This window comes from Meleagris gallopavo, chromosome 2, assembly GCF_905368555.1.
Source record: "Meleagris gallopavo chromosome 2, MGAL_WU_HG_1.1, whole genome shotgun sequence".
Lineage (NCBI taxonomy): Eukaryota > Metazoa > Chordata > Aves > Galliformes > Phasianidae > Meleagris > Meleagris gallopavo.
In genome coordinates, this window is record NC_139405.1 from 106,037,752 (window position 1) to 106,061,838 (window position 24,087).

Below are 24,087 nucleotides of genomic sequence, written 5' to 3' on the forward strand. Positions count from 1 at the left end.
CAGCACTTCATGGTTTGCTTAGTAATGCCACCTGATGATAGATTCATTGACCTAAAAATTAAATCCATGGCTTGCAGTGGGAGAGTTTACTACCAGAATGCAGCCTCAGATCTATTCCTGAATTTACACGTAAACATTAATGAGAGAAGGAAAGACTGGAAAACTCAATTTCAGACAGAATTCACAGTCAATTTGAAAATCCTCTATAAAAGGCTCTATGGGGAAAGTGAGTATGACAATTAAGATATCCTGACCATAGATGAGGCATTTTGAGTCTGCTCTCTGATTCACTTGTACTAAAAGGAACACTGTGCACCAAAGGATTTCCATAGGAGCTTCCTCCAGCACTTCATCCTTACAGCAGAAGGGGCAGCAGCACCGCCTTGTGCCTTCCAGAAGGAATTTCACTACTGAACTTCAAAATGTGCTGGCACTGACAACAGATTAGGTACATCCCTGTGTCCTTCTGTGCTTTGCAAAGCAATTTAGTCACAGTAATAAAGTCATGGCATTTCTAGAGCAAATCTCATACAGATAAATGTTCCAGAGCACAACAACATGGCCTGCATGCTTACTCTACTTTACAGATAGGAAAGGGAGTCAGCCATCATCACTCAGTAATTCCTGGCTCTTTTGTTGGGTTAAGAACTTCTTCCTCACTAGGCACTCAGTTAGAAAAAGAAAGCTGAAACTATGTAGATAAAGGGTATTTGAATGTTGGCATACTAACCACCAAAGAGCCCTTCCCTCCCAGTGTCTAATTGCAATCCAGCTCTGGCAACTATACCAGTTATTTAAGAACAATGAAAGTTTTCAGCTGACTTTTAATGCAATTTGAAACTGGATAATGGCCAGCAATGTAACATTTGATCCTGAAGCACAGCTGTGGGCAGAGTTATCTGGATGAGTTTTGCCAGCTTAAACAACTGCCAAAAAAACAAGTTTCTGAGCAATGTTTACAGTCTGCAAATCACCAAATGTGACTCTGACCAGGACTTTTCAACTTGCACCCAACTTTGTGTTCAGTGATTGAAATGTCTTATCCAAGAAGACTAAGGAAAAACAGCAGTAGAACAGAGAGAAACATGGTTTGAGGACCATTTTGCATTGGTACAGATGACCCACAGTATACAGCACGGATTTAGGAACAACACAGCCTTGCTCAATGAACCTGCCTCGCTGCTGACTCACTGTGTCCTTGGGCAAGTCATTTCAGCTCTCTGCTCATCAGTTTGCAGGTTTCCCACCAGTTACACCTAAACGATCTACTCATGTCTCAAGTTGGAACTTGGATAGGATTTAGATATAAAGGAAGACAGGAACTTTTGGAATTTCCCTATGATACTCTGTTCTAATCTCTTGAGGACTTCCACAACAGCAGCTAGCCCTGTGTGGCCTTAGACCAGTGTACAAAGATAACTTACACAGCAATTAAAATTTTAGAGCATTACGTTCAGGATTTTCTCCTCCATTCTCAAGGATTAGAAACCAAGTTTAAGCCTTTTTAACTGAGCTTCCTTCTCTTCATCTTACCTTGCCTGTTGTGGAACTCCTTCTGCTCACAAATGCTATTAAGCTTGCAGCACGTGGACAGGCTGCTGCATCCAAACAGAATCCCTTGGTTTAACAACACTCCACAGAGTTGCTAAGATGTATGATCAGTTTGAGATAGGCCAGTCCAAAGGAGAGATGATAAGCTGCCTGAATTCCTTTTGTAAGCTCACACCTGCCAGCTTAGCATTACTTCATTTCTAGAAGCCGAAGTCTAAATGCACAAAGCTTTTCAAAATTAAAGCAACTTGCTAAAGAACCCTTTGGGGAAAGTTATGTCGTTTTCCCATTTGCTTGCTCTATATTAAGGCTACAAAAATCACATTATATGACACTCAAAACAGAAATGCATAACTCTGAGTTAAAAGCTGAGAAGCAGCTCTTTGAAGACAGGAAAAGTAGGTATTTAAGAAACCACCAGAGCATGGAAGCCAGATGTGACAGTTAATTAGCAAATGAAGACATTGCAATGGTGGATGATTCTGCTGTGAACCTTCTGGCTTTGGTTACTTTACAGAGAAACAAAGGCTGGTGTACTGCATCCCAGCAAAAGGTTCCTCCATATTGTAGCCTTGGGTAAAATACCCAAGTTTTATGCTTTCTTTCCCCATCAATAAGTCTTTAACTGTGGTTAAACCAATCCACTGAGATCTACACATCCAAAGTTGAGCATGTCCTTCAAATCCCATTGATTTGGGGAGAGAAAGAGCAGAAGCTGTGTGCCTCAGCATGGATACTATTAGTAGCTCAAAGGATTGGGCCTCAGCTACCCTTGTAAGACAGATAATGGAAACTCTGCTAAGCTTCCAGCACCTGACTGAGCAAAGCATGAACCTACCTGTTTCACCCTGTCCATGGCAATCATTCAGTTCAGCCAGGAGCTGGTTGAAGTCATCCTGATGAGCAATCCAGTTGTCCTGTAAATATCACCCACATGAATACAAAGCAACAGTTTTCAGACGGAACACAAGTTTCACTAAAGCAGGCATTAAAAAACAATGCTTTCCAAGAAGTAACTTAATTACATATACTGGATTCTTGGTGGGAGGGACCCCCTGAAGCTCCACAGGTGGCAAATACTACCAACAGCTTGCTATAGTTACTCAAAAGTGCAGAACTGATAAGGGTTGTGTTTGTAAGCTTTTAAACAATGCTGAGCTGCTGTTGGCTCCACATGTCCCAGACTGCATGAGATGTTTTCAACAGTAGGCAGGAAATACTAGTGTGATTTTCCAGCAGTTACTTAAGTTGAGACAAGCACCTTTTTAGAAGCACATTCTGCTCTCCCCACATGTACCTGGACTCCAGTCAGCAAGGAGACTGCATCAGGAAGAGGGAAAGAAAACATAAAACTAAGCTAGGTGGAAGATATATGGAGGAAGCAAGTGGTTCATAGAATGGCCTGTGTTGAAAAGGATCACAGTGCTCATCCAGTTCCAACCCCCTGCTACGTGCAGGTCGCCAACCAGCAGCCCAGGCTGCCCAGAGCCACATCCAGCCTGGCCTTGAATGCCTGCAGGAATGGGGCATCCACAACCTCCTTGGGCAATGTGTTCCACTGATTTAGAGCAAAAACTCTCTGAACAGCTCTGATAATTCACTGTAACTTTCCCAAATAGATATTTGTTCCCCAACCACTGAACAGAGCCTAACTAAATTCTAGGTCAAGAGTCTCTGCAGAGAAATTCACATAGGTGCATGCTGCCACTAGGTGTGACAACAGATTTCACTAACATCCCATTGCAAAAATCATGCCTCACCTAAAAAGGAAGCCACATCTCCTTACCTGGGTTTAGCACTCACCTCGTACTTGATGGATGCTCCTAACCCCAGCATGTTGTTTTTCACTTGAACCTTGATATGTTCTGTATTTCCTTGCTCCTGAGCTCCAAGACCCTAATGAGGATTAAAGAATAAAAACATAAGGGTTTTCCAGCAGTGACTAAGCAACTAGAGCTGCTGTACTGAAGACATTTTGCAATGAAATATAGCAAGAAACCACAAGTTACTATTTATTTGCTTGTCTGCAACTGAATTCATTCACAGGCATTAGCATACATGAGATATTAAGTATTTTTAATTTACTACTTAGGCCTCCAGCAAAATACCATAAACACTAAAATAACATCATTAAGTAGCAGGTGATTAATCAGGAAGCCACCTGACATTCCTAGGCAAGTCCAAAGTGTTTACAATTTTAAAACAAGACACTACATAAAAAGAACATGCCTCTCATCAAAACCACCTCCGCCATTGCAAAGGCAGTTGTGTAACAGCTACAAGACAGATAGATACCTCATGGAACTTAAAAAGCAGAATTAATTTATATTAAAGTGGGTGAGAGGAAGTGGAAGGATCAGACTGGAGCTAGCAGGTTATTAGGAACTTTTTCCATCTTGTGTACACTCATAATTTGGTGAAGATACTGGGGCAAACAAATGTTGATTTTGTCTATCCTAAATAAATGCAAGCATTCCAACCTGGAAAACAATCTCCAGACCCAGTATTATCTTTCTTAATTGTACAACCAGGAAAAAAAAAAAAGACAAGGCATTTTGTTTTGAGTATTATTCCTGCTATCTGCTTTTCTCCCATCAGGCTATAACAAATATACACGTATGGGTCTGATGGAATGGTGGAATGAAGTCCTGTGGATAAAGCATGTGCCTATGCAGTATGTGAAGCAACAAGGAATGTTTGAATAAGGCTGCTGCTGTCACAGATCCTGCAGTCTTCTTTTTTAGTCAGGGGGGTAGAAGACTTACCCTGAAGCTTCTGCTAACAAAAAAGTATGGAAACAAGCACAGCACTTGGCTACACATCTCACCCTGACCCAATTCCAATACAACTAATGACAGGACTAACATAATCAGCTTAATTTCAGAGCACAGATGGGCTTTTACCCCTTACCTCGATCAAGCTATGGCTCCATTTGTCTGAGTTTGCAGCAGAACAGGGTCATAAATCCCTCTAGTACAACTATAACTGTTGTAGAAGAAGATTTAGTAGCTCATGCAGGAAACTTATTGTCGAAAAGGTGGGGGGAAATGACAGAGAACACCACAAGGCCTTCCTTCCATACCCTGACACAATGCGTTCATATCAGTAAAGGCATTAACTATGTTGAGAGGAACTGGCAGCCTGAATAATAATCAGTACTCCTTTTACTCTGGTTCGTACACCTATTTTAGTCTTACACACAAAACAGCCACGCATACAACCTGACATAACAGTGCTCAGTCCCACACTTTGTTAACAATTCATTCTAATGCCTACAGACAGGCAGGCAGAAGCCGTATCTATACTATGTCAGTTATGCTGCCAACTGAGGCAACAGCAGTAGGCTAAACTGAGAAATTCAAGGGTAGCCTTATTTTTCCTCACTCTTAATTTTTAATACATTCACAGTATTGAAAACAGCCCTAATTTTGTTCATTTTAGAAGAGAGTGGAGGAGATCTAGAAGGAGAATTAAATAAACAGCATGGGAGAGGTTCTGTGTGTTTGTTTCACTAAACGTGCTCGATTCACAGGCCCAAATCTCAGCTTTGCTGAGGCACCTTTGTGAAAGTTAAACTGCTTTCAAGTGGCAGCAGAAATGTCTGCAGCTGTTTACGCTGACTTGGAGGTTATTCTTAGCACGAGCAAGCAGTCATCTCACACCACAGATACATGCTGGATCTGGGAGGCAATACAGCTCACGTAACATTGCATTTTGTACAAAGATCAGAAGTAACCTTTAAAAACACACGAAGGACTACAGCAGGTCTTGTTCTTTCTTTCACCAGTAGGAACAGCCAGGGAGAGAACTGAGGGTATGAAAGCAACTTAAAGCCTTCTCTAAACATACTTGATTTAACATTATCTTGTCAAAGAGAGGGGAGAACTCTTTATAAGGGTAGATAACTGCAGGACAAGGGGAAATGGTTTTAAGTTGAGGGAGGGGAGATTTAGGTTGGATGTCAGGGGGATGTTCTTTACAGAGAGAGTGGTTAGGTGCTGGAACAGCTGCCCAGAGAGGCTGTGGATGCCCCGTCCATCCCTGGAGGTGTTCAAGGCCAGGTTGGATGGGGCCCTGGGCAGCCTGGGCTGGTATTAGAAATGGAGGTTGTGGCCTGCAGCAGAGGGGTTGGAGTTTGATGATCCTTGGAGATCCCTTCCAACCCAAACCATTCCATAATTCTATGAGAAAAGCTGACTATGAGAAAAGTAAGACAGGCACAAGCTAGCAAATATCTTTGTAAGAAATTATAGAAATCTAACATTGCTCAAATTCTCTGTGCTCTTAACAGGCTTACGAGAATAAACCAAATAAGAACCACAGAATGGCCTGTGTTGAAAAGGACCACAATGATCATCTAGTTTCAACTGCTCTGTCACGGACAGGGTCACCAATCACTAGACCAGGCTGCCTAGAGCCACATCCAGCCTGGTACACCAGAATACCACAGCTGTTTTAAACACTGGGACCAACATCACCCCAGTAGCCCTCTAACCCTTATTATTTTTGTTTCTTTTCTCAAAAAAATTTTTAGTTCAGAAATAAGAGACACAACCCTTCAGCTACAGAGCTCTCTTGACCATACCTTTCCTTTGGACCAGCCCATCTTTTCCAGCATCTTCTGTCCAAATTTAGATTCGTCTTTACTCCAAGCACTGTTTCGTGGATCCACAGACCACTTCTGTCTTCTACGGGCTAAGATAGGAAAAAAAAAAAAAAAAAAAATCAAACAGGCTCTATCTACGTTTCCACAGTGTTCCAAGAATTTAGTCAACTCAAGAAAAGCCCTCAATCCAAAGAAAACAGAACTACAGAACTTATGCCACACTAATCACACATTTTTGAAGTTCAATTTTACTGAATGAGATACTACAAAAAAAAAAAAAAAAGAGAGAGAGAAGTCCAGTGAAAGCTTTTAATACAAAGAATTCCTAAATAAAACATCATAGATTCATACCATAGAATAATTTGGGTTCGAGGGACCCCTAAGATCACCCAGTTCCAACCTCCTGCTATAGGTAGGGACACGTCCCTCTAGACCAGGTTGCTCACAACCCATCCAGCCTGGAATGCTCGCAGGGAGGGGGCATCCACCACTTTGCTGGGCAACCTGTTTTCCAGTGTCTCACCACCCTCATGGTAAAGAACGGCACTTCAGTGCAAGCTTTCCCAGTACTGGACAAGTGCCCATTGCCCATCCTTCATCTTCTCCAGGAGTTTTAAGATTGGGTATCATTTACAAAAGCGAAGTTGAAAAATCAAACTGAAGTGACTGGAGAAACTGAACCGCAGAACACAAATTAGAGGGATTTCAGCTGTTTCATCTGCTGCAAAATGGCTTATTCAGAAACTGAAGAGTCACCGGAAACTACCACAGGTGTTAAGGGATGCAACCTAGAATCAAGGCTCCTTTGTCCTACGTATACCATTAATGAAACTACAGTCCCCCAGGCCCATGTGCGTGAGCTTGTCTGTATCGTCAGGAACAGCTTCTTTGAAACCAAGAAAGAAAAAAGTTAGCACAGTTAACCAGTCACTAAGCGTGCACCTAAACACATGCAGGAAGAGAACAGAAATAAACAAGGCAAAGAATGGGAGACCGGAAGATTACAAACTTCATTAAACATGATGGGAAATGGTGGATCAAAAATGACCGATTAACCCAAGGCCACTGAGAGTCAGCAAGAAGCCAAGTCCACAGGGGCACTTTCAACATAATCAGGAAATCATCTCTTCCTAAAGTGCAACACTTGGGATTTAGGCCAGAGGGAGAAAATATTACCGGTATATTCAACTCGTTGGCTGCTCGGTCTTGGTTCAGAACTAAAACTGGCAGAATGTAGGATGGCAGTGTTTTTTAACATACTTTTGAAGCTCAAAATAAGTGCTGCAAGGCAGACCCACAAAAAATAACAGTCTGATAAAGAATTTCATAAAAGCTCTAATGGTTCATAAAAAGATTTTATGGTGTGTTAAATGACTTAGTGCTGTGAGAGAAATCCAAAAGCACTCAATTAGTTCACTTCTCTAAGGGAAAACGATGACCAGAACCATCCAATACATGCCCTGTCTGGAGAGGAGCCACTGGGGACTATGATTTTAAACAGATCCAAGCAAATCCAGGTTCTCTGCTGTGCCTCTGAGGCCAAACATTCTGGTTTCCTCGGGCAGAGTTTGCTCATGTGTTGCTGTGTTTGAAATACTGAGTTAGAAATTGGGAACAATTAACATGTTCTGTCATCTTCCCTTGCCAAAGATGCATTTAAGGACTCCAGTTTCCACTCATTTATGGGGAAGAATATTGTTTTTTTTGGTTTTTTGGTTTTTTTAAATCTAGTTGTAACATTTTCAGCCTGTTTATCTTCTGTTGTGCTGTCCATAACTTGGTTCCCAGGTGGTGATTCTGCAAAACCCAGAACATTAAATTCAGTGCAGTCCTTACCATTATAAAGCCACTGTGTGTATTTCAGGACTTGTCTGCACAGCAGAGGTAATCCATGTCAACCGAATGCAAGAACTTAAGCTAAATTTCAAACTGAATTGTTTGATGCAGTTCATCTCATCCACTTTAAATATTAATGTCTATTAATTCTCCTGAATATCTCTCTGCAGAGAAACCCTAAGATGTTTTACTCCCAGGAGGGTCCTGGCAACAAAACACAGCAGCACCTAATACTGAGATTTCTCAAGTTTGAAATGTTCACCAGATCCTCCATTTCTCAATCTGTGAATTTCTAATCCCGTGGTTACTGTCCTGGCGTTAATCTTCACAATTCTGTCAGGTCAACATGCTCATTTTCATATCTGCTAAGCTACATGTAAGCAGCTTCCTTTACTTCCCTACATCTTCAAAACATATTTAAGAAAACTAGAACCACCTTCATGCCGCACACAGCAACCATCAGATTATATAAGAAATGTTTGTTCACCAAACATTAAGAGCATGGAAGGAAAAAGTCTAATAGCTTCCAGCCAGAAAATTCAGAATTTAGCAGAGATGTCCTGAACTGCTCTCAGAGTGATGCGTGAGATGGTATTGCAATTGTGGGTGAGCAGCACCATCCAGTGGAGAAATGTGACATTTCTTCAGATGCTTTGCTCAGATACCCAGCTCTTATCAGTTAATAAACCCTTCCACCAAAACTAATTCTGTGCCAAGAGCATTAAAAAACAATTTCTGAAAGTTCCCTAGCAGCTCTGATCTAAACCACAGGAGGGGGAACAACCATTTATATGGGTTGATGGAGATAGGACAAGAGGGAATGGTTTGAAACGGAGGCAAGGCAGAGGGTGGTGAGGCACTGGAACAGGTTGCCCAAGGAGGTTGTGGAGGCCACATCCCTGCAGGCATTCAAGGTCAGGCTGCATGTGGCTCTGGGCAGCCTGGTCTGCTGGTTGATGACCCTGCACATAGCAGGGGGTTGAAACTAGATGAGCACTGTAGTCCTTTTTAAACCAAGTCATTCTATGATTCAAAGAAAAACAACTCCACAAAGGTGACCCTCAGCAACTAGATTTGTTTTTTGCAGCAACTGATTTAATAATGTATTACATACAGAAGCAATCTTAACTACAGAATTACTATTAAAACTGGAATCATTTGAGTTGGAAGGGACCCTTCTAAAGGTCATCTGTCCCACTCCCTGCACTGAACAGGGACACCCACAGCTCCATCAGTGCTCAGAGCCCATCCAGTCTGACCGTGGTTGTCTGCAGGGATGGGGCACCACCACCTCTCTGAATAACCTGCACCAATGCATAAATGCCCAATTAAATTTTTGAAAAAACTTACCAACAAAGTTTACAACTAAAACAACCCAAAAACTATGTGTAGTTTTATTTTCCTCCATTCACACCTGCACTTTCTAGTGGGAAAAAGATTTCCCTGATCATTCATTATAAGAAAGTCCACCTTTTACTGGATCTTCTGGTTTCACATTAACGATGTCCCGACATCACAAAGCTTACTGAAAACACCCAAAAATACAGAATTACAGATTGATAGAATGGTTGGGTTGGAAGGGACCTTAAAGCCCATCCATTCCCACCCCGTGCCATAGGCTGGGTGCCTCCAGCTCAAGCTGCTCAGCGCCCATCCATGGCCTTGGGCACCTCCAGGGATGGGGCACCCACAGCTCCGTGGTCTGTTTGAAGAGAAGGCAATAAAAGCAATTGAAGTCTTCTTGGGGTTGCTCAGCCCGGAGCTGGGGGAGGCTCAGGGAGTCCCACCGTGGCCATAAATCCCCACAGTAGATAGAAGGGAACAGGCAGCAGAGAGCGGTGGAGCTGCTCCCTGGGGACCCCCTTTCGAGCCTACAGCTTAGCCTCGATTTTGGCAGCAAGAAGCTGAGCGAAGCTGACCAAATCCTGCCTGCCTCCCGCCCAACACCCCACAGGCTTCCCGCCCTCCCGCCACCATCGCAGCGCTGCCGCACTCACGCTCTGCCAGCATCGCCATCTTGGGGGCTTTCCTCTGCGCGGCGCGTGTGACAAGACGCCATCCCGTCCGCTCCAATCTCCCACTTGCCACCTTTTTATTTTTATTACTATTTTTTAAACCGTTCTAAAATCCTGTGGAAGATATAAACCTATATCTTTGTTTCATTCCCGAGCTGCTTTTCCGGGTTTCCTCTTCGCGTGCAGGCGCTGACTCGGACAGCAGGCGGGGCGGCAGCCATGGCCGCCTGCGCGCAGCCCCGTGTGAGGGCTTGGTCCTTCTGCGCTTCTTTCTCACGGTGTCACTGCTTCTTAGTTGTAGTGCAGCACCCAAAATAAGACACGCACATGGCTGCTGAGTTCTTCAAAGCTGTCAGCAGGAGTGGCAGGAGTGCCTCTGCCCCTGGCTGCATTTTGCACCTGAATGTCACCTTAGGTGCTCTAACCTCCATAGCCCTTTCACTCTGGAAAAGATTCCCAGGTCCAACCCCAGCTCACCCCACCATGCCCACTATATCCCTCAGTGCCACATCCCCAAGATTCTGGAACACCTCCAGGGATGATGACCCCACCACCTCCCTGGGCAGCTGTGCCACTGCATCACCACTCTTTTGGAAAAGAAATTCTTCCTAATATTGAAACGGAACTCCCCCAACACAACTTAAAGCCCCTACGTCTCATCCTATTGAAGTGTCTGCCCCAGTTCCTCCTTTAGAAAAAGGGTACCAAGTTAATCCTTTGATAGTTCTCCCCACGTTAAGCTTTCAGAAATTCTCACAGCGTATGCTCTCACCAGACTTGTCTATCAGTTCTCTAAGTAGTTTCGGGTCATGTTTGTCAGTCTTGACTGATGGGAAAACAAATAAATGCTTTCTAGTCCTTCACTACTTGAGACAGAGATCTTTTCCTTTTGCCTCCCTTGTTAATTACGTTAGCCACTTGATTGCATCTAATCAATGTAGTGAAGACTGAGTGGATGAATCACCTTCTTAGTTCCCTCTTTGCTGCTTAGGGGATTAACCTTGCCTTTGGTCTTTCTCTTACACCTGCTGTGTTCAAGTTATGCCCCCGCTGTTTATATCTCATTCAGTGCCTTAAATTATCTCATTTTGTCTCTTATGCTCATATGATATATGTTTTTTAAAAGTTGGCCTAATGTTTTGTTGTGTCCTTCTGGTTTGCAGGTGGGTGTTATGCACCTGAGTACTTATTAGTGTCATGTTAATGAATAACTGTCTTTAATTCATAGACCAGGCTTCTAAGAGTCTGCTAATTTTGAGTTTACTGGGTTTTATCTCAAATCTATCAGTTTTATTTGGCTCCTCTACTGTGCAACCTTAGGAAGAAGAATCCTCATTTGCACCTGAAAAACAAAACAAAACAAAACAGGTTTATAGCACCTCTCACTTACAATTTTCCTCTTGTAGGAAATTCCTGGTAAACAGAATCAATTCTGGAAAGCCCCCCTACCTTTTTTTCCCCTGTCCTAACAAAATTTATGTGCACCAGAGGTCTGTCCACAACGTGGACAACCTCACTTCCTGAACTTTAAGCAAACTGGACATTCATAAGTCCGTCCAGAATCGGATGCACCCACATGGGAATGGGAATGGGCAGATAGGGATTGCAAGGCCACTCTCTGTAATCTTTGGTTGATCACGGCAAATGGGAGAAATGCCCAAAGACTGGAGGAAACTCCTTCCTGTCTTCAAGAAGGAGGACATGGGGAACTACAGGCTGGTCGGCCTCACTTGGGGAGCTGATGGAACAGCTCATCCTGGAAGCCATTTCCAAGCACAGGAAGAAGAACATAATGTGGAGGGGAAGGCATGGCCGACCAATCTGATAAGCTTCTATAATGAAATGACCAGCCTGATGGATGAAGAGGGAGCAGTGGATATTGCCTTCCTTGGCAAGGCCTTTGATGCTGTCCCTCATAAAAACCTTATGGACAATCTGTTGTCATCCATGCCCATAAATGCCTGAAGGGAGGTTGCAAAGTGAGTGGGCTCTGCTGAGTGGTGCCCAGTGCCAGGCCCAGGATCTCCCAAAGCTCCTGGCTGTGGGTCTGGTCACCCTGCTCTGAGTGGTCCTGCTGGGGCAGAAGGAGACCAGAGGTGTCTCCAGCTTTACCCATTTGGTAATTCTATGTGATTCTGTACAAAACAGTCCTGTAACCTGAAGTCCTGAAGGTGCTCATCTATCTTCTAACACATGGGGAATTTAGATACCCAGGTGATTTTCTGGTTAGTACAAGTCGAATCCCGTCAACCTTGCTCTTTTCTTAATTGCTTGTCACCATGAGTTGGGATTCTTTTACTTCTCAAAAGTCATCTGCCACCTTGGCTGCTTTCTAGTGTTCTGAGGTCATGCATCAGGATCTTCCTCTGTCTTTATCACTGCCCAGGAACTCTCTTTGCTTATCATCTGTATCTAAGCTGTGTGACGAATCCTCACCTCCATTGTCCTCCTACCTGTGCTTCCCCAAAAATGTATCCCTCTCCACAGTAATAGCCATTTCTATGTATTATCCCTCTAATGTCTCTTTTAAACCAATTAAATAGTGATGTCATCCATGCGTTTAGTGTTCAGTTAGTCACCAGTTTGCATGAGCTATTTCACACCAGCCAAATTCTGCTTGCATTTTTTTTTTTTTTTTTATTCTGGAGAGGCGTAAGTCTCTTAAGTGAGAGAATTGGTGTAATATTTGATCACTCCAATAGATAGCAGCATTACACACCTTTGAGTGAGCTCTAAAGGCATTGCTCACAGTGCAAGATTGGAAGTAATTTCTATTAAAGGATGACTTAAATGTTGAGCTTTGTTGCTCATTTGTTTTTGAAACAATATTTGACAGCATCAGAGTATGTTTGCTTGCAAAACTGTTATTTCCCTGCTTGCTATGAATCAAAGCTAAACAAATATATGAGACGTGCTATAATTGTTGCTGCCTGTATTTAAGTTGCAGTAGGCTCAAGGTCAAGATCCAGATTGTTCTGTACAGATGTACACAGATATCACAAATCACAGGCTGATGTTCTGATCCTAAAAATATTTAAGTACATTCAAACACATAAAAGGACATTGAAATTAGGTACGAAAGGGGAAGGTTTAATCTGAAAGCGATTACTGCGATTCGCAATGAATAAAAGTTGGCTTCACAGAATGGGAAAATCTATGCATTTATGTATATATACTACCTTCTAAGAGAAAGAGCAGCTGATATGGATGCTTATAGCCCTCTATAATATATAAATATCCCAAAGTCCTATTTTCTGTTTGCTTGGAGTGGTTGAAGTATAGCTCTTCACTGAAAAAGTGATAAAGATTCCTGGCGGGCATTACATTCAGAGTTCTCCACTGATTCCTCCCAAGGGTCCTACTTGAAAAGAGGTGTTTCCCAACAGCCAGCACTGCAAAGAACATTTAGGGCTCAGAGATTGAGCAGGGTATTTTCCTTCTGGTGCATCATTACTGATCATACAGCGGCTGCAGCCTGCACTGTGCTGTCAGCTCCAAAGTCCCCACAGGCTTTGGGGAATTCCTTTGATGCCACTATCAGGTTGAAGTGCCTGGGACTTAGGGAGAGATCCAGCTAGGATGAACAGAGCCAACAACATAGAGAAAATTAAAATAGCATATAAAAGGAGAAGGCTTGCATACACATCTGAGCCTGAATTTCATCTTGCAGGTCCTATCCCATTCCACCCAGAGGAGACTCCCGGAAGGAGGGAGGGAGGAATTGTCCCAGCTAATGAGCAGCAGAAGGGCAGCCATGAACCCCAGCAAGGAGTTCATGCCACTCGTTACTCTGCTGCAGGCTGAGGATGTGGAAGTGGACTCCACAAACATTGTAACCCTCTTGGAGTTGATGTAGGGGAAGCAGGCTTGTGGAGATGGGGTTTGGGTCCCTTGACACTAGGTACCTGCAAGAGGCATCTAAACCTTGATGTATTGTCGTGTTTTCAAATGGTTAAGAAGAACCAAAATAAGTCAACCCCCCATTTTTCTCCGTTCTCCAAGGAGATGTAAGAAGGGAGAGGAGAGGCTGCCAGGAGAAAAAAAAAAGAAAAAAAAAAAGAGAAGTGGCAAAAAGGTGGAGGAAAGCAAGTAAAGAAATAAGATGTGAATCTTGGCTGTGCAACAGGTCATTTGTGAGGCAAATCAGCCTCTACTGTGTGATAATAGCCTGAGGCCAGGCTGGAAATGCTTATTGAGCGAGTCCTGAGAGAGGTGTGATGGAAGCACTGGGGACAAGGAGTGCCTGGAGACCTTAAAACAAAAAGACAGGTTTGATTTAGGACAATGATTGGAGAGAACACGCGGACTAGGGGTGAGCTCTGGTATAAAGCTGCATTAGCGGAGCAAAGAAACCACCCATCAAGCGCTAGGCGGGGAGCAGGAGATTAACAGCGTCTGACCCATGGAACAAAAGATGTCAGAACGAGTGCCTGCAGCAAGGAGACGAGGGGTTCAAAGAACAGCCACTGGGGCAGGCGAAGAGCAGAAAAAGGCTCCAGGCAAGGGTGATGCTGCCGGGAATGCTGCCAGTGAAGAGTTCAGCAGCAGTGTGCCTGGCAGGGAAGGATGGAGGCAGTGTGGGCAAAAGAGGCAGCAAAACTCCAGATATTTTTCTTTCTATTCCATAAATTAATTGTTTTTTCTAATTATTGCCCCTGCGGCTATTTCATCAACTTGGATTTTATGGGATTCAAGACTGAAGTCTTGAATCGTAGGCAGTTTGTTATTCGAGGAAAGAAAGAAGGTAGGCAGCAGATGAGAGAGGCAATAATTTTTAGAGGAGGAAACTGAGGAAGGAGCTAACAGACTGCATTTCTTGTGGAGGTATTTTAAAATATAAAGGATTTCTAAAGAACCAAATGATAATGAGAGATTAAATTTATATCAGTGTGCAAAGGGTGAAGGTTTTTTTGTTATGACTTGAGTTTTGGTGATCAGAATTTCTGGCTGGGCCATACTGATTGTGGGTTGGAAGCATAACTATGAACTGTGATTATGGTAGAGTGAGTCTAGGCACCAGAGGGTCTCAAATGGACCAGTCCACAGGAGGAAGATGGGAAGCCAAAGAGCTGGAGCCAGCAGAAACAAAGGGCAAGGCCAGGTATAATGAAGAGGATCCCTAGGACATAAGCCACAGCTCAGGGTTTGGGAACAGTCAAAAAATAGGCCACAGAATCAGAAAGGTTGAAAGAGACCTGCAAGATCATCAAGACCTGCTGCCGTCCCACCCCCATCATGCCCACTAACCACGTCTCTCAGAGACACATCTCTACCATTCTTGAACACCTCCGGAGACAGTGACTCCACCACCTCCTTGGGCAGCCTGTGCCATTGCATCACCACTCTTTCTGAAAAGAAATTGTTCCTAATATCCAACCTGAACCTCACCTGCCACAATTTGAGGCCTCTTATCACTGTTACTTGAGATCCACCCCCACCTCACCACAGCTTCTTTTCAGGAGCTGTAGGAGCTCATCGTCTTCAGACTGACCTATCCCAGCTCCCTCAAGTGTTTCCCACAAGATCCTTCACCACCTTCATTGCCCTAAAGAGAAGCAGGGTCAGAAACCAGTAAATAAATGGTTGACAGACAGGAGATGAGACTGAAGCTGGAAATAAAGGTATGGAGCAGAACTACACAACCCTGAGTAAATATTCAGTGCAGTTTAACAGCGTGGATTTGATGGTAGAAAGAGAGGTCTGACTTGGAGATTTATAACTAGTGTAGACTCAGATTGGAAATTTTGAGAAATGTTGTGAAATAACCTTTGAATCAGTAATGATTCTATATTGAGAGAAGGACAGTAATGGAGATGAGAAACCGTGACTGGGTTACCTTGACTGCAGCCCCTGGGAAAACCCTGCAGTTCAATATCTGGCCAGTTCAATATTTGGCCATCTAAGCAGTTCAATGTTTGGCCATTGGAGGATAACAGAGTGGTGGAAGCCCACCTACATAGCTTGCTGGGTACAGTCCTCAACAAACAAATCTCATAGTTACTTCTATGGAGGTACCTGGCCTTGGTGACTAAGGTTGAAAGATTTTTCATCTACTCAAGAGCCTCAGATGCATGGCCCTCATCTCTCAACACTGCAACACAGGGAAGCCTGGGTTGAGTATTCTGGGGGGGAGAAGTCTTAGAAAGACTTTTAGCACCATCCCACATGCAGATCTATGCTCCAGACAGCATCCCCATAGCATGGAAGCACGCTGTGTCTAGTCAGTGCTTTGTGAAGCACCCGGTGTGGGACAGACCATCTGTTGGTGTACCATGCACAGAAGGGCTGCAAGCAGCGTGGAAGGCAGGATCAGAATCCAACTGATCACATTGAAGAGGTGGAATATCCTGAAAAAGATGAGTTAACAGGCAGTAGGGCAAAGCGGATGCCAGGCAGAGAGATTGGGAATAATGAACACTGGGAGGGAAATAAAGAAGGAGGAGAGAGTAGAGCTAAAAGTTAACTAGTTAAATGAGAAACTGCAGTAAAATGATGATTCAAAAAGACCTGCTTCTTTCTGGACCACATTATCAGTGACAGAAGGGGATAATTGCTCCTTGTCATAGGGTTGGAAAAGACATAGCAGTAGCACCATGCTCATATCTGCCACTGCACTTCAAATAACTTAGGTATGGAACTGGAGATGAAGCACAGAAGAGGAATAGAGCTCGATAAGGGGTGGTGGGATTGTCTTTCTTGGTGGTCAGTCATGTCACAGACTGACCCAGCCACAGAATGGGGGGAGGAGCTCGTGGCTTCCCAGAACTTCTCCAGTTTATGCACTTCTCCATGTCTATTCCTGCATGAATTAACCTATGAAACCCTCTAAAAACTCATCTTTTCCTCAGGTTCGATGCAATGTCTTATCCACAAAATGGATCCTGTAATATTCACTCTTCTGTAAAGTGCAGTTTACTCCTCTGCAAATTAAAGTGTTCCGTTTGATCCTATGAGACACTTGCTTGCTTTGTTCAATATGAAACAAGAAAGGAAAAATAAAGGAGTTCCTGCAGACACCCATTCAGATTTCAAAGTGAGCTCCCTTCCACCATCATTGTGCTCATTTTCTGAGGAACAGCTAGACAGCAAGTTTCATTTGCACGAGCCATTTGTGGCCAGTCATGTTCAAATGTTATTTAGCACACACGTGCCACAAGAAGCAAATTATACTTTTGTATATAGCAGAATCACTCCTCTGGTCAAGAAGGAAGAAAAGGGCTAGGCTCAGAGCACATAAGCCATACCAATAGCTCAGATCAAGTTTAAATCTAGCAGCAGGAAACGGGGTCAGAAGTGGAAAAAAAAAAAAAAAAAAAAAAAAAAAAAAAAAAACCAACAAATAGATCTGCAATAGTTTTTAAAGCAATTTAATGTATCTAGTTTGCAGCCCGTTTTACTCATTAGCCATCACTGTCTGCGATGTTCTCCTGGCAGGACTGAGGTTGCTTCTGAAGGTTTCAGAACTGACATTGCTCACTGTCTCAGCAGGGTTCAGCTTTGTAAACACAGCAAATTAGATTTAGGGCTTTTGAACAGAAATAGAGAGGGAAACCCACAAGGACATTGCTCACTTTCCAAAGCATGGCTTTCAAGACTGACCCAGTACTGTCATTTCAGGGCTGTTTGAGTAACCACTGGAAAATAAAAGAGCACTAAAAATAACCAACATGGGATCATTAGTTCTTTAATTGCATGTTGGTTTTCCTTTCTCTCATTTACGAGTTCTACATTGTCCTGTGATCTCAGACCCGACATTGACTCTGGGGAACTGCCTTGGCCTGGTGAACACCAGGGTGATTTACTGCCAGTTCTCCATGGGATCTTTTTATCCTTCTCTTTTCTGAACTCTGGAAGAATGGGATCCTCCCGTGAAGCCAGTGCTAAGAGAAGCAGGAAGGAAAACAGAATGCGGGGAGAGCAGTGGCTGTAGCAGCCTCTGAAGTGCTCGGATGTTGTCCTGGTACATGATATCCAGTTGCATCTTTATCTATTGAAGAAGCAATTATGAGTCCAGCTAAACAGACATTTACATAGCTGAGGTGAAAGCAGTGTCTGTGCTTCCAGGGGTAACTCTACTTTTTAACCCTATTCTACAACTCCCTGAAAGGAGGTTGTAGTGAGGTAGGGATCAGCTTCTGCTCCCAGGTGATGTCGATAGGAGGAGATGTAATGGCTTTAAGTTGCGCCAGGGGAAGTTCAGTTGGATATTAGAAAAAATTTCTTCTCATAAAGACCAGTAATGCATTGGCATAGGCTGCCCAGGGAGGTGGTGGAGCCACTGTCCTAGAGTGCATGTCCAGAGGTGTTCAAGAACCATGGAAATGTGTCACTGAGGGACACGGTCAGTGGGTATAGTGGGGGTGAGCTGGAGTCAGACTTGAGGATCTTAGAGGTCTTTTCCAGCCTGAATGATTCTATGAACAACTGGGACTGAATTCTTAGTGTATTCTAAGTGAGTAGGTCTGGGATGAAGGACTGTCTACACAAGAGTGACCCTCCGGACTGGGCAAGGCAGATGATATGCCAAGTGCTTCCCTGCTTCCCTACACGGGGACTTTCAACGTTCCTACTTTGGCCGCTCACTGGAGAGATCTGAATCCAGACACCTCCCAACCTACTGGCTTTTCTGCTTGCACTGCTGTCCCTGGAGCTTCCTGTGTGGCACCAGTTCCTCACTGCTGTGTGGTGGTACTCAGCGCTGTGGAAGGATGCAGGCACTGAAGGGTACATTGTAGAAGGGCAGGTCCACCATATGCCATTACACATAAGTGCTACTTTCATTTCATGAAACCTTTAAAGTTATGATTATAGCAGAGAGATATGCAAAGTGAAAAGATCATTCTAAAGTTACTCTGTGTCTCATGCTTTTTTCTGCACTTCAGCTGTTGGCCACTGTCTCAGGTAATGTGCTGTGCTAGGAGGACCTTTGATTTGATTTAAAGCAGACCTCCTTTTCACTTGTTACCAAATGCAGCTTCATGGTACTTCTAGTGGAGCCCGAAGACAACAAACCAGCTAGTTTTTGAACACCACTAACCTTATACTTTCCACGTGCTCCTTGCAAAATAGGAGCTGTGCTGGCACTTTCATTTGTTTGGTCATCATAGAGTTGATAAGCCAGGAAGAGTATCATGGCATGCTTATACCACAGACAAGTTCAAATCCACATTTAATGCAAATAGCAGCACAAATAGTGCCTGTAAATATCATTGCTTAGCATTCTTGGAAGCACTTGGGCAAGTGCTGCGCTTGAAAGGAAAATCTCCGCTTTAACTCAGCGCTCAGGCCTGAGTTAGGTCAGGGCAATCCCGGGTATGTGTACAGACTGGGAGAACTCCTTGAGAGTAGACCTGTGGAGAAGGACTTGAGAGTCCTGATGGATGAATAGCTGAGTATGAGCCAGTAGTGTGTGTTTGCAGCCTGGAAGGCCAACAGCATCCTGGGCTGCATCATCAGAGGGGTGGCAGCAGGGCAGAGAGGTGTTGTCCCACTCTACTGTGCTCTTGTGAGGCTCCACCTGGAGTACTGCGTTCAGATCTGGGGCCATACTACAGGAAGGCTGAGAGAGTATTGGAGTGGGTCCAGAGGAGGGCCACGAGGGTGAGCAAAGGGCTGAAGAAGGGTTCAGGGAGCTGGGCTTGTTTAGGTTGGAAAAGGGGAGGCTGTGGGGCGACCTCATTGTGGCCTTCCAGTGCTTGAAGAGAGCTTACAAGCAGGAGGGGACTGACTTTTTAACAAATCTGACAGTGACAGGACAAGGAGGGATGGCTTTAAGCTAAAATGGAGTAGATTTAGGTAAGATGATAGGAAGAAATTCTTTACTCAAAACTATGCTGAGGCCTTGGGACAGGCTACCCAGAGAGATTGTGGGTGCCTCATCTCTGGAGGTGCTCATAGCCAGGTTGGATGGGGCTCTGGGCAGCTTGATCTGGTGGGAGACAACCAGCTCATGGCATGGGGTCCCTTACAAAATTAACCATTCTATGAATCTGTGAAATCTAAACCCTTCTCTGTCTTCAGTTATGAATGCTCAGCTCCCATCCAGCTCACCTACCCAGTGCTGACAGATCCTACTGAGAGAATTTCTCCTGTAGTCTCACCTTGTTCTACTTTGCAGACTGAATCTCAATTGTTCCTTTTTTTTAATTTGTTTTTCCTTGCGTATTTTTTTTTCCTAGACTCCTTATCTTCCCACAGCAACATCTCTACACCATTGTTATGCCGGATACCATATAAACATGATCTTCAATTAAACATTGTTATGATGGCCTGGCAATCTTTGCTATGAAGATGTAGATGCTGGCATCTGATTGCATGGTTTCAAACAAGATCAACTTGGTTTCCAGACATGATTCCAGCCCAAGACAATGTCCTCAATTCCTCTGAAAGAAGCTATTTCAGTCTGATTAGGTCTCTAGAAACCATTAAAACTTGGTCGAGGCAGAGACAACTGCTACCTACCTTGTGCTATATGTGTTGGGAGAAGCTCTGCAGGCAGATGTGGCACAGCACAAATATAGTCATGTGAGGGACTGAGATGAAGTTGTCCTCTCCAGAAGTTGTTGGTCAGCAGCAAGCCAGAGAAAAATATTGAGGAAAGTTAAAATTTGGCATATTGATAAAAGGTAACAGGGAGACTATTTTTTTAGAAGGATATCCTGGAGTGGGTATTAGGAAGAAAGACAGACAGGTAAAGCACTTTCTTTATTGTACTTCCACTCTGTTAGGCAAACGCATTTATTTCTCCTTCCTTTCCCTCTCCCCACCCACAGTGGTGCCCTGGCTGTTTTATTTCAGCTCCTCTGATTGCTGTTTGTTGGCTCTCAACCCACACTGCAGCCCAAGTCGTAGCACGTGGGCCGATGTCTCTCTGGTCCGAGGGTCAGCAGTGTTAATTTGGCTATAGCAGGAGGTAAGAAGAGAACCAGCCATCTCCCTCCTGCTAGAAGCATTCTGAACAGGTGAGGCCACAGTGAGTGAGATTCTGTGCAGGGAAATAAGATCCCCATTCCCAAAATCTTATAGTCAAAATAGATTAGCATAGGGATAAGAAAGACCATCTCCATCTTAGAAAAGCAGGGAGGCTGTGATTTTCTCATTCCTGTTAGGGACATTTGCAGAGCTGGAGCCAAGTCTCCTGAGTGACACCTTGACTGTCATTAAAAAGAAATCATTTCAATGAGATCAACGTCAGGTAGGACCAGCACCAGGGTATGGTGCATCATCAGAAAGGCATGGTGTGGGCATTTGGCACGGGCTGTTGGAGCAGGAGGTGCAAGCACCGTATGCGGCTGTTCTCATCCGGGACTGTAAGGGCACAGCTCTCTATGAATACCAACACAATGGTCACCCAGCATGGCAGACAGGCTGAAGCATATGCACACATGGGGAGCCACAGTTTTTCTGGGCTGATGCGTGCACCCATACGGACCTCCTGAGGATTGAGAGAGCTGCCCAGACCTTCAGCTGTGGGCAGCTCTGGAATGTGAAGGGACTGGGGTAGGGAAGGAAGTGATGGGTGCAGGTGTGTCTAACTTGACCTTTTTCAGCGGATGACCAGGCTGCAAGACCATGTCGCCACACAGAGATGTATCCAGCAGTTGGACAGGGAGATTGATGCCTGGTATCATGTGGTGGCACAGGCAGACAGACATCCTTGTCTTGGGTCCCAGCCAGGGGAGGAAGATTTTCCCATATGGCAGAGAATAAACACATGCAGGGTGAGGGTGACTGAACCTTTGTCTCTGCTTGGAGCAAAAGGAGATGACTCCCCCTTGTTCCTGAAGTCTCACTAGCCAATATATTTCAAGATCTGAAGTGGAAGAGAGAATCGTAGAATCATAGAATCATTAAGGTTGGAGAAGACCTCTAAGATCATCTAGTCCAATCATCCACCTACCATCAGTGTTTCCCCACTAAACCATGTCCTTTAGTACAACATCTAAACATTTACTGACTTCACCACTTGCCTGCGCAGCCCATTCCAGCATCCAACCACTCTTTCAGAGAAGAAATATTTCCTAATATCCAACTTGAACCTCCCCTGACTTAGCTTGAGGCCATTCCCTCTCTTCCTATCACTGGTTACGCAGGAGTACAGGCTGACCCCTACCTCACCACAACCTCCTCTCAGGGAATTGTAGAGAGCTGTAATGTCTCCCCTGAAGGTATGGATGACTGGCTCTGAGGGTGGTGTCATGCTGAAGGCTTTGACTTGCATGATCTAGGACACACCTTCAACAGACCAGGAAGGCTGATGTTGGATGGGACACAACTGACCAGGATGGGCAAGAATATACTGGGCAGCATGCTGGTGGGGCTCATCAATGGGGCTTTAAAAAATAGAGCTGCTGGGGAATGGGGATGTACTGCTGAGTGACAGAGAGCTTTATGTCCAGGAGGAGGCTGGAGGCGAGTGATGTCCCTCAGGGGTCGGACTTGGGACTGGTACTCTTTAACATCTTTATCAGTGACATCGATGATGAGATCAAGTGCACCCTCGGCAAGTTTGCTGATCATAGAATCATAGAATCACTCAGGTTGGAAAGGACCTTAAAGATCATCAAGCCCAGTGACACCAAGCTGAGCAATGCCATTGATACAGAAGGAAGGGATGCCACACAGAGGGATCTTGATAAACTTGAAGGGAGGGCCCATGTGAACATAATGAGGTTCAACAAAGTGCAAGTTTTGTACTTGGGTTGGGGCAATCCCAAATATATGTACAGTCTGGAAGAAGAACTCTTGAGAGTAGCCCTGCTGAGATGGACTTGGGGATACTGGTTAGATTTAGAGTTAACATGAGCCAGCAGTGTGTGTTTGCAGCCCTGAAGGCCTACTGTATCCTGGGCAGCATCAGAAGAGGGTTGGCTGGCAGGGCAAGGGAAGGGACTGTCCCTCTCTGCTCTGCCCTCTTGAAGCCCCATCTGGAGTACATTCAGATCTGAGGGACCCAACACGGGAAAGATTTTGAGCTTTTGAAGAGGTTCCAGAGGAGGGCCACGAAGATGATCAGAGGGCTGGAGAACTTGCCTTATGAAGACAGGCTGAAGGAACTAGGCTTGTTCAGTCTGGAGAAGAGAAGGCTGCGGGGAGACCTCATTACAGCCTTCCAGTATTTAAAGGGACATTATAAACAGGAGGGAAATTAAATTTTTACACAGGTAGACAGTGATAGAACAAGAGGGAATGGTTTTAAAGTAAAGGAGGGAAGATTTAGATTAGATGTCAGAGAGAATTTTTTCAGTGAGAGGGTGGTGAGGTACTGAAACAGTTTGCCCAGAGAGGTTGTGGATGCTCCATCCCTGGGACAAGTTCAAGGCCAGGCTGGATGTGGCCCTGGGCAGCTTGATCTAGTTCTTGATCTAGCAGTTGGCAAACCTGGCTGCAGCAGGGAGGTTGGAACTTGTTGATCCTTGAGGTCCCTTCCAACCCAAGCCATTCTATAATTCTGTGATTCTATGATTTTCTCAGATGGCAATTGCCTGTACTTTGAGGAGGAGCAGAAGCAATGCAGAAATAGCCTGTCCTCAGCTAGTTTACAGAGAAGCATGCATTGCTCAGTTCAGAGAGGGTCAACCGGGTAAGAATAAAGGAAGCTCTTTGCAGTGAGTGCCCACCTCTCCCAGTTTTCTTCCAGCTGCCTTTCAATAACCCATGGGCTCTTCTCTCACATCCATTATATTTTATATGGAGGTTACCTAGGTCCTCACTCTCTTCTACTTCATCTTCCATTCAGCATCTCACAGATCTTCCCTCCAAGCAAAGTCCTATTTATCCCATTATGACAGATGTAGCAGAATGAGTTATTTTTTGTATCATAAGGAGTTTCTTAAAAGGAAAGTGGTACCTTCTGGATAAGGTCACTGAGATTTTGGGATATCCCTGTGCAAGAAATTTACCTTCCCTGTCACCTTGTGCTTGGCAGCAGGCCTTGCACCACAGAGCATTTTTATTTTCAATGTTTGACGAGGAACCTTCTACAATCTGTATGTACTGAGCAGTCATTCTGCTTTGAAATACAGGGTGGAGAAATTGCAGGTTCATACCCTTTCTTTACAAACTATTGAGTCAAGGGAT

At 44.3% G+C, this 24,087-nt stretch overlaps 1 protein-coding gene across 3 annotated transcripts in view; it reads right to left on the reverse strand.

Moving 5' to 3' along the window:
• The window catches only part of PINX1 (PIN2 (TERF1) interacting telomerase inhibitor 1), a 64,683-nt gene extending 54,449 nt beyond the window's left edge, over positions 1-10,234 (reverse strand). The window contains exons 1-4 of one of the 3 annotated variants that reach the window (XM_085218313.1): positions 9,991-10,234; positions 6,137-6,246; positions 3,355-3,447; positions 2,390-2,468 (exon numbers count right to left, since the gene is read on the reverse strand). In XM_085218313.1, coding sequence (XP_085074439.1) covers positions 2,390-2,468; positions 3,355-3,447; positions 6,137-6,246; positions 9,991-10,009 — 301 coding nt within the window. In that variant the 5' untranslated portion in view covers positions 10,010-10,234. The remainder of the gene's footprint in view (positions 1-2,389; positions 2,469-3,354; positions 3,448-6,136; positions 6,247-9,990) is intronic. The other 2 variants (XM_085218314.1, XM_003204612.5) reach the window with 2 other exon arrangements.
• Between the last annotated feature and the right edge of the window lie 13,853 nt (positions 10,235-24,087).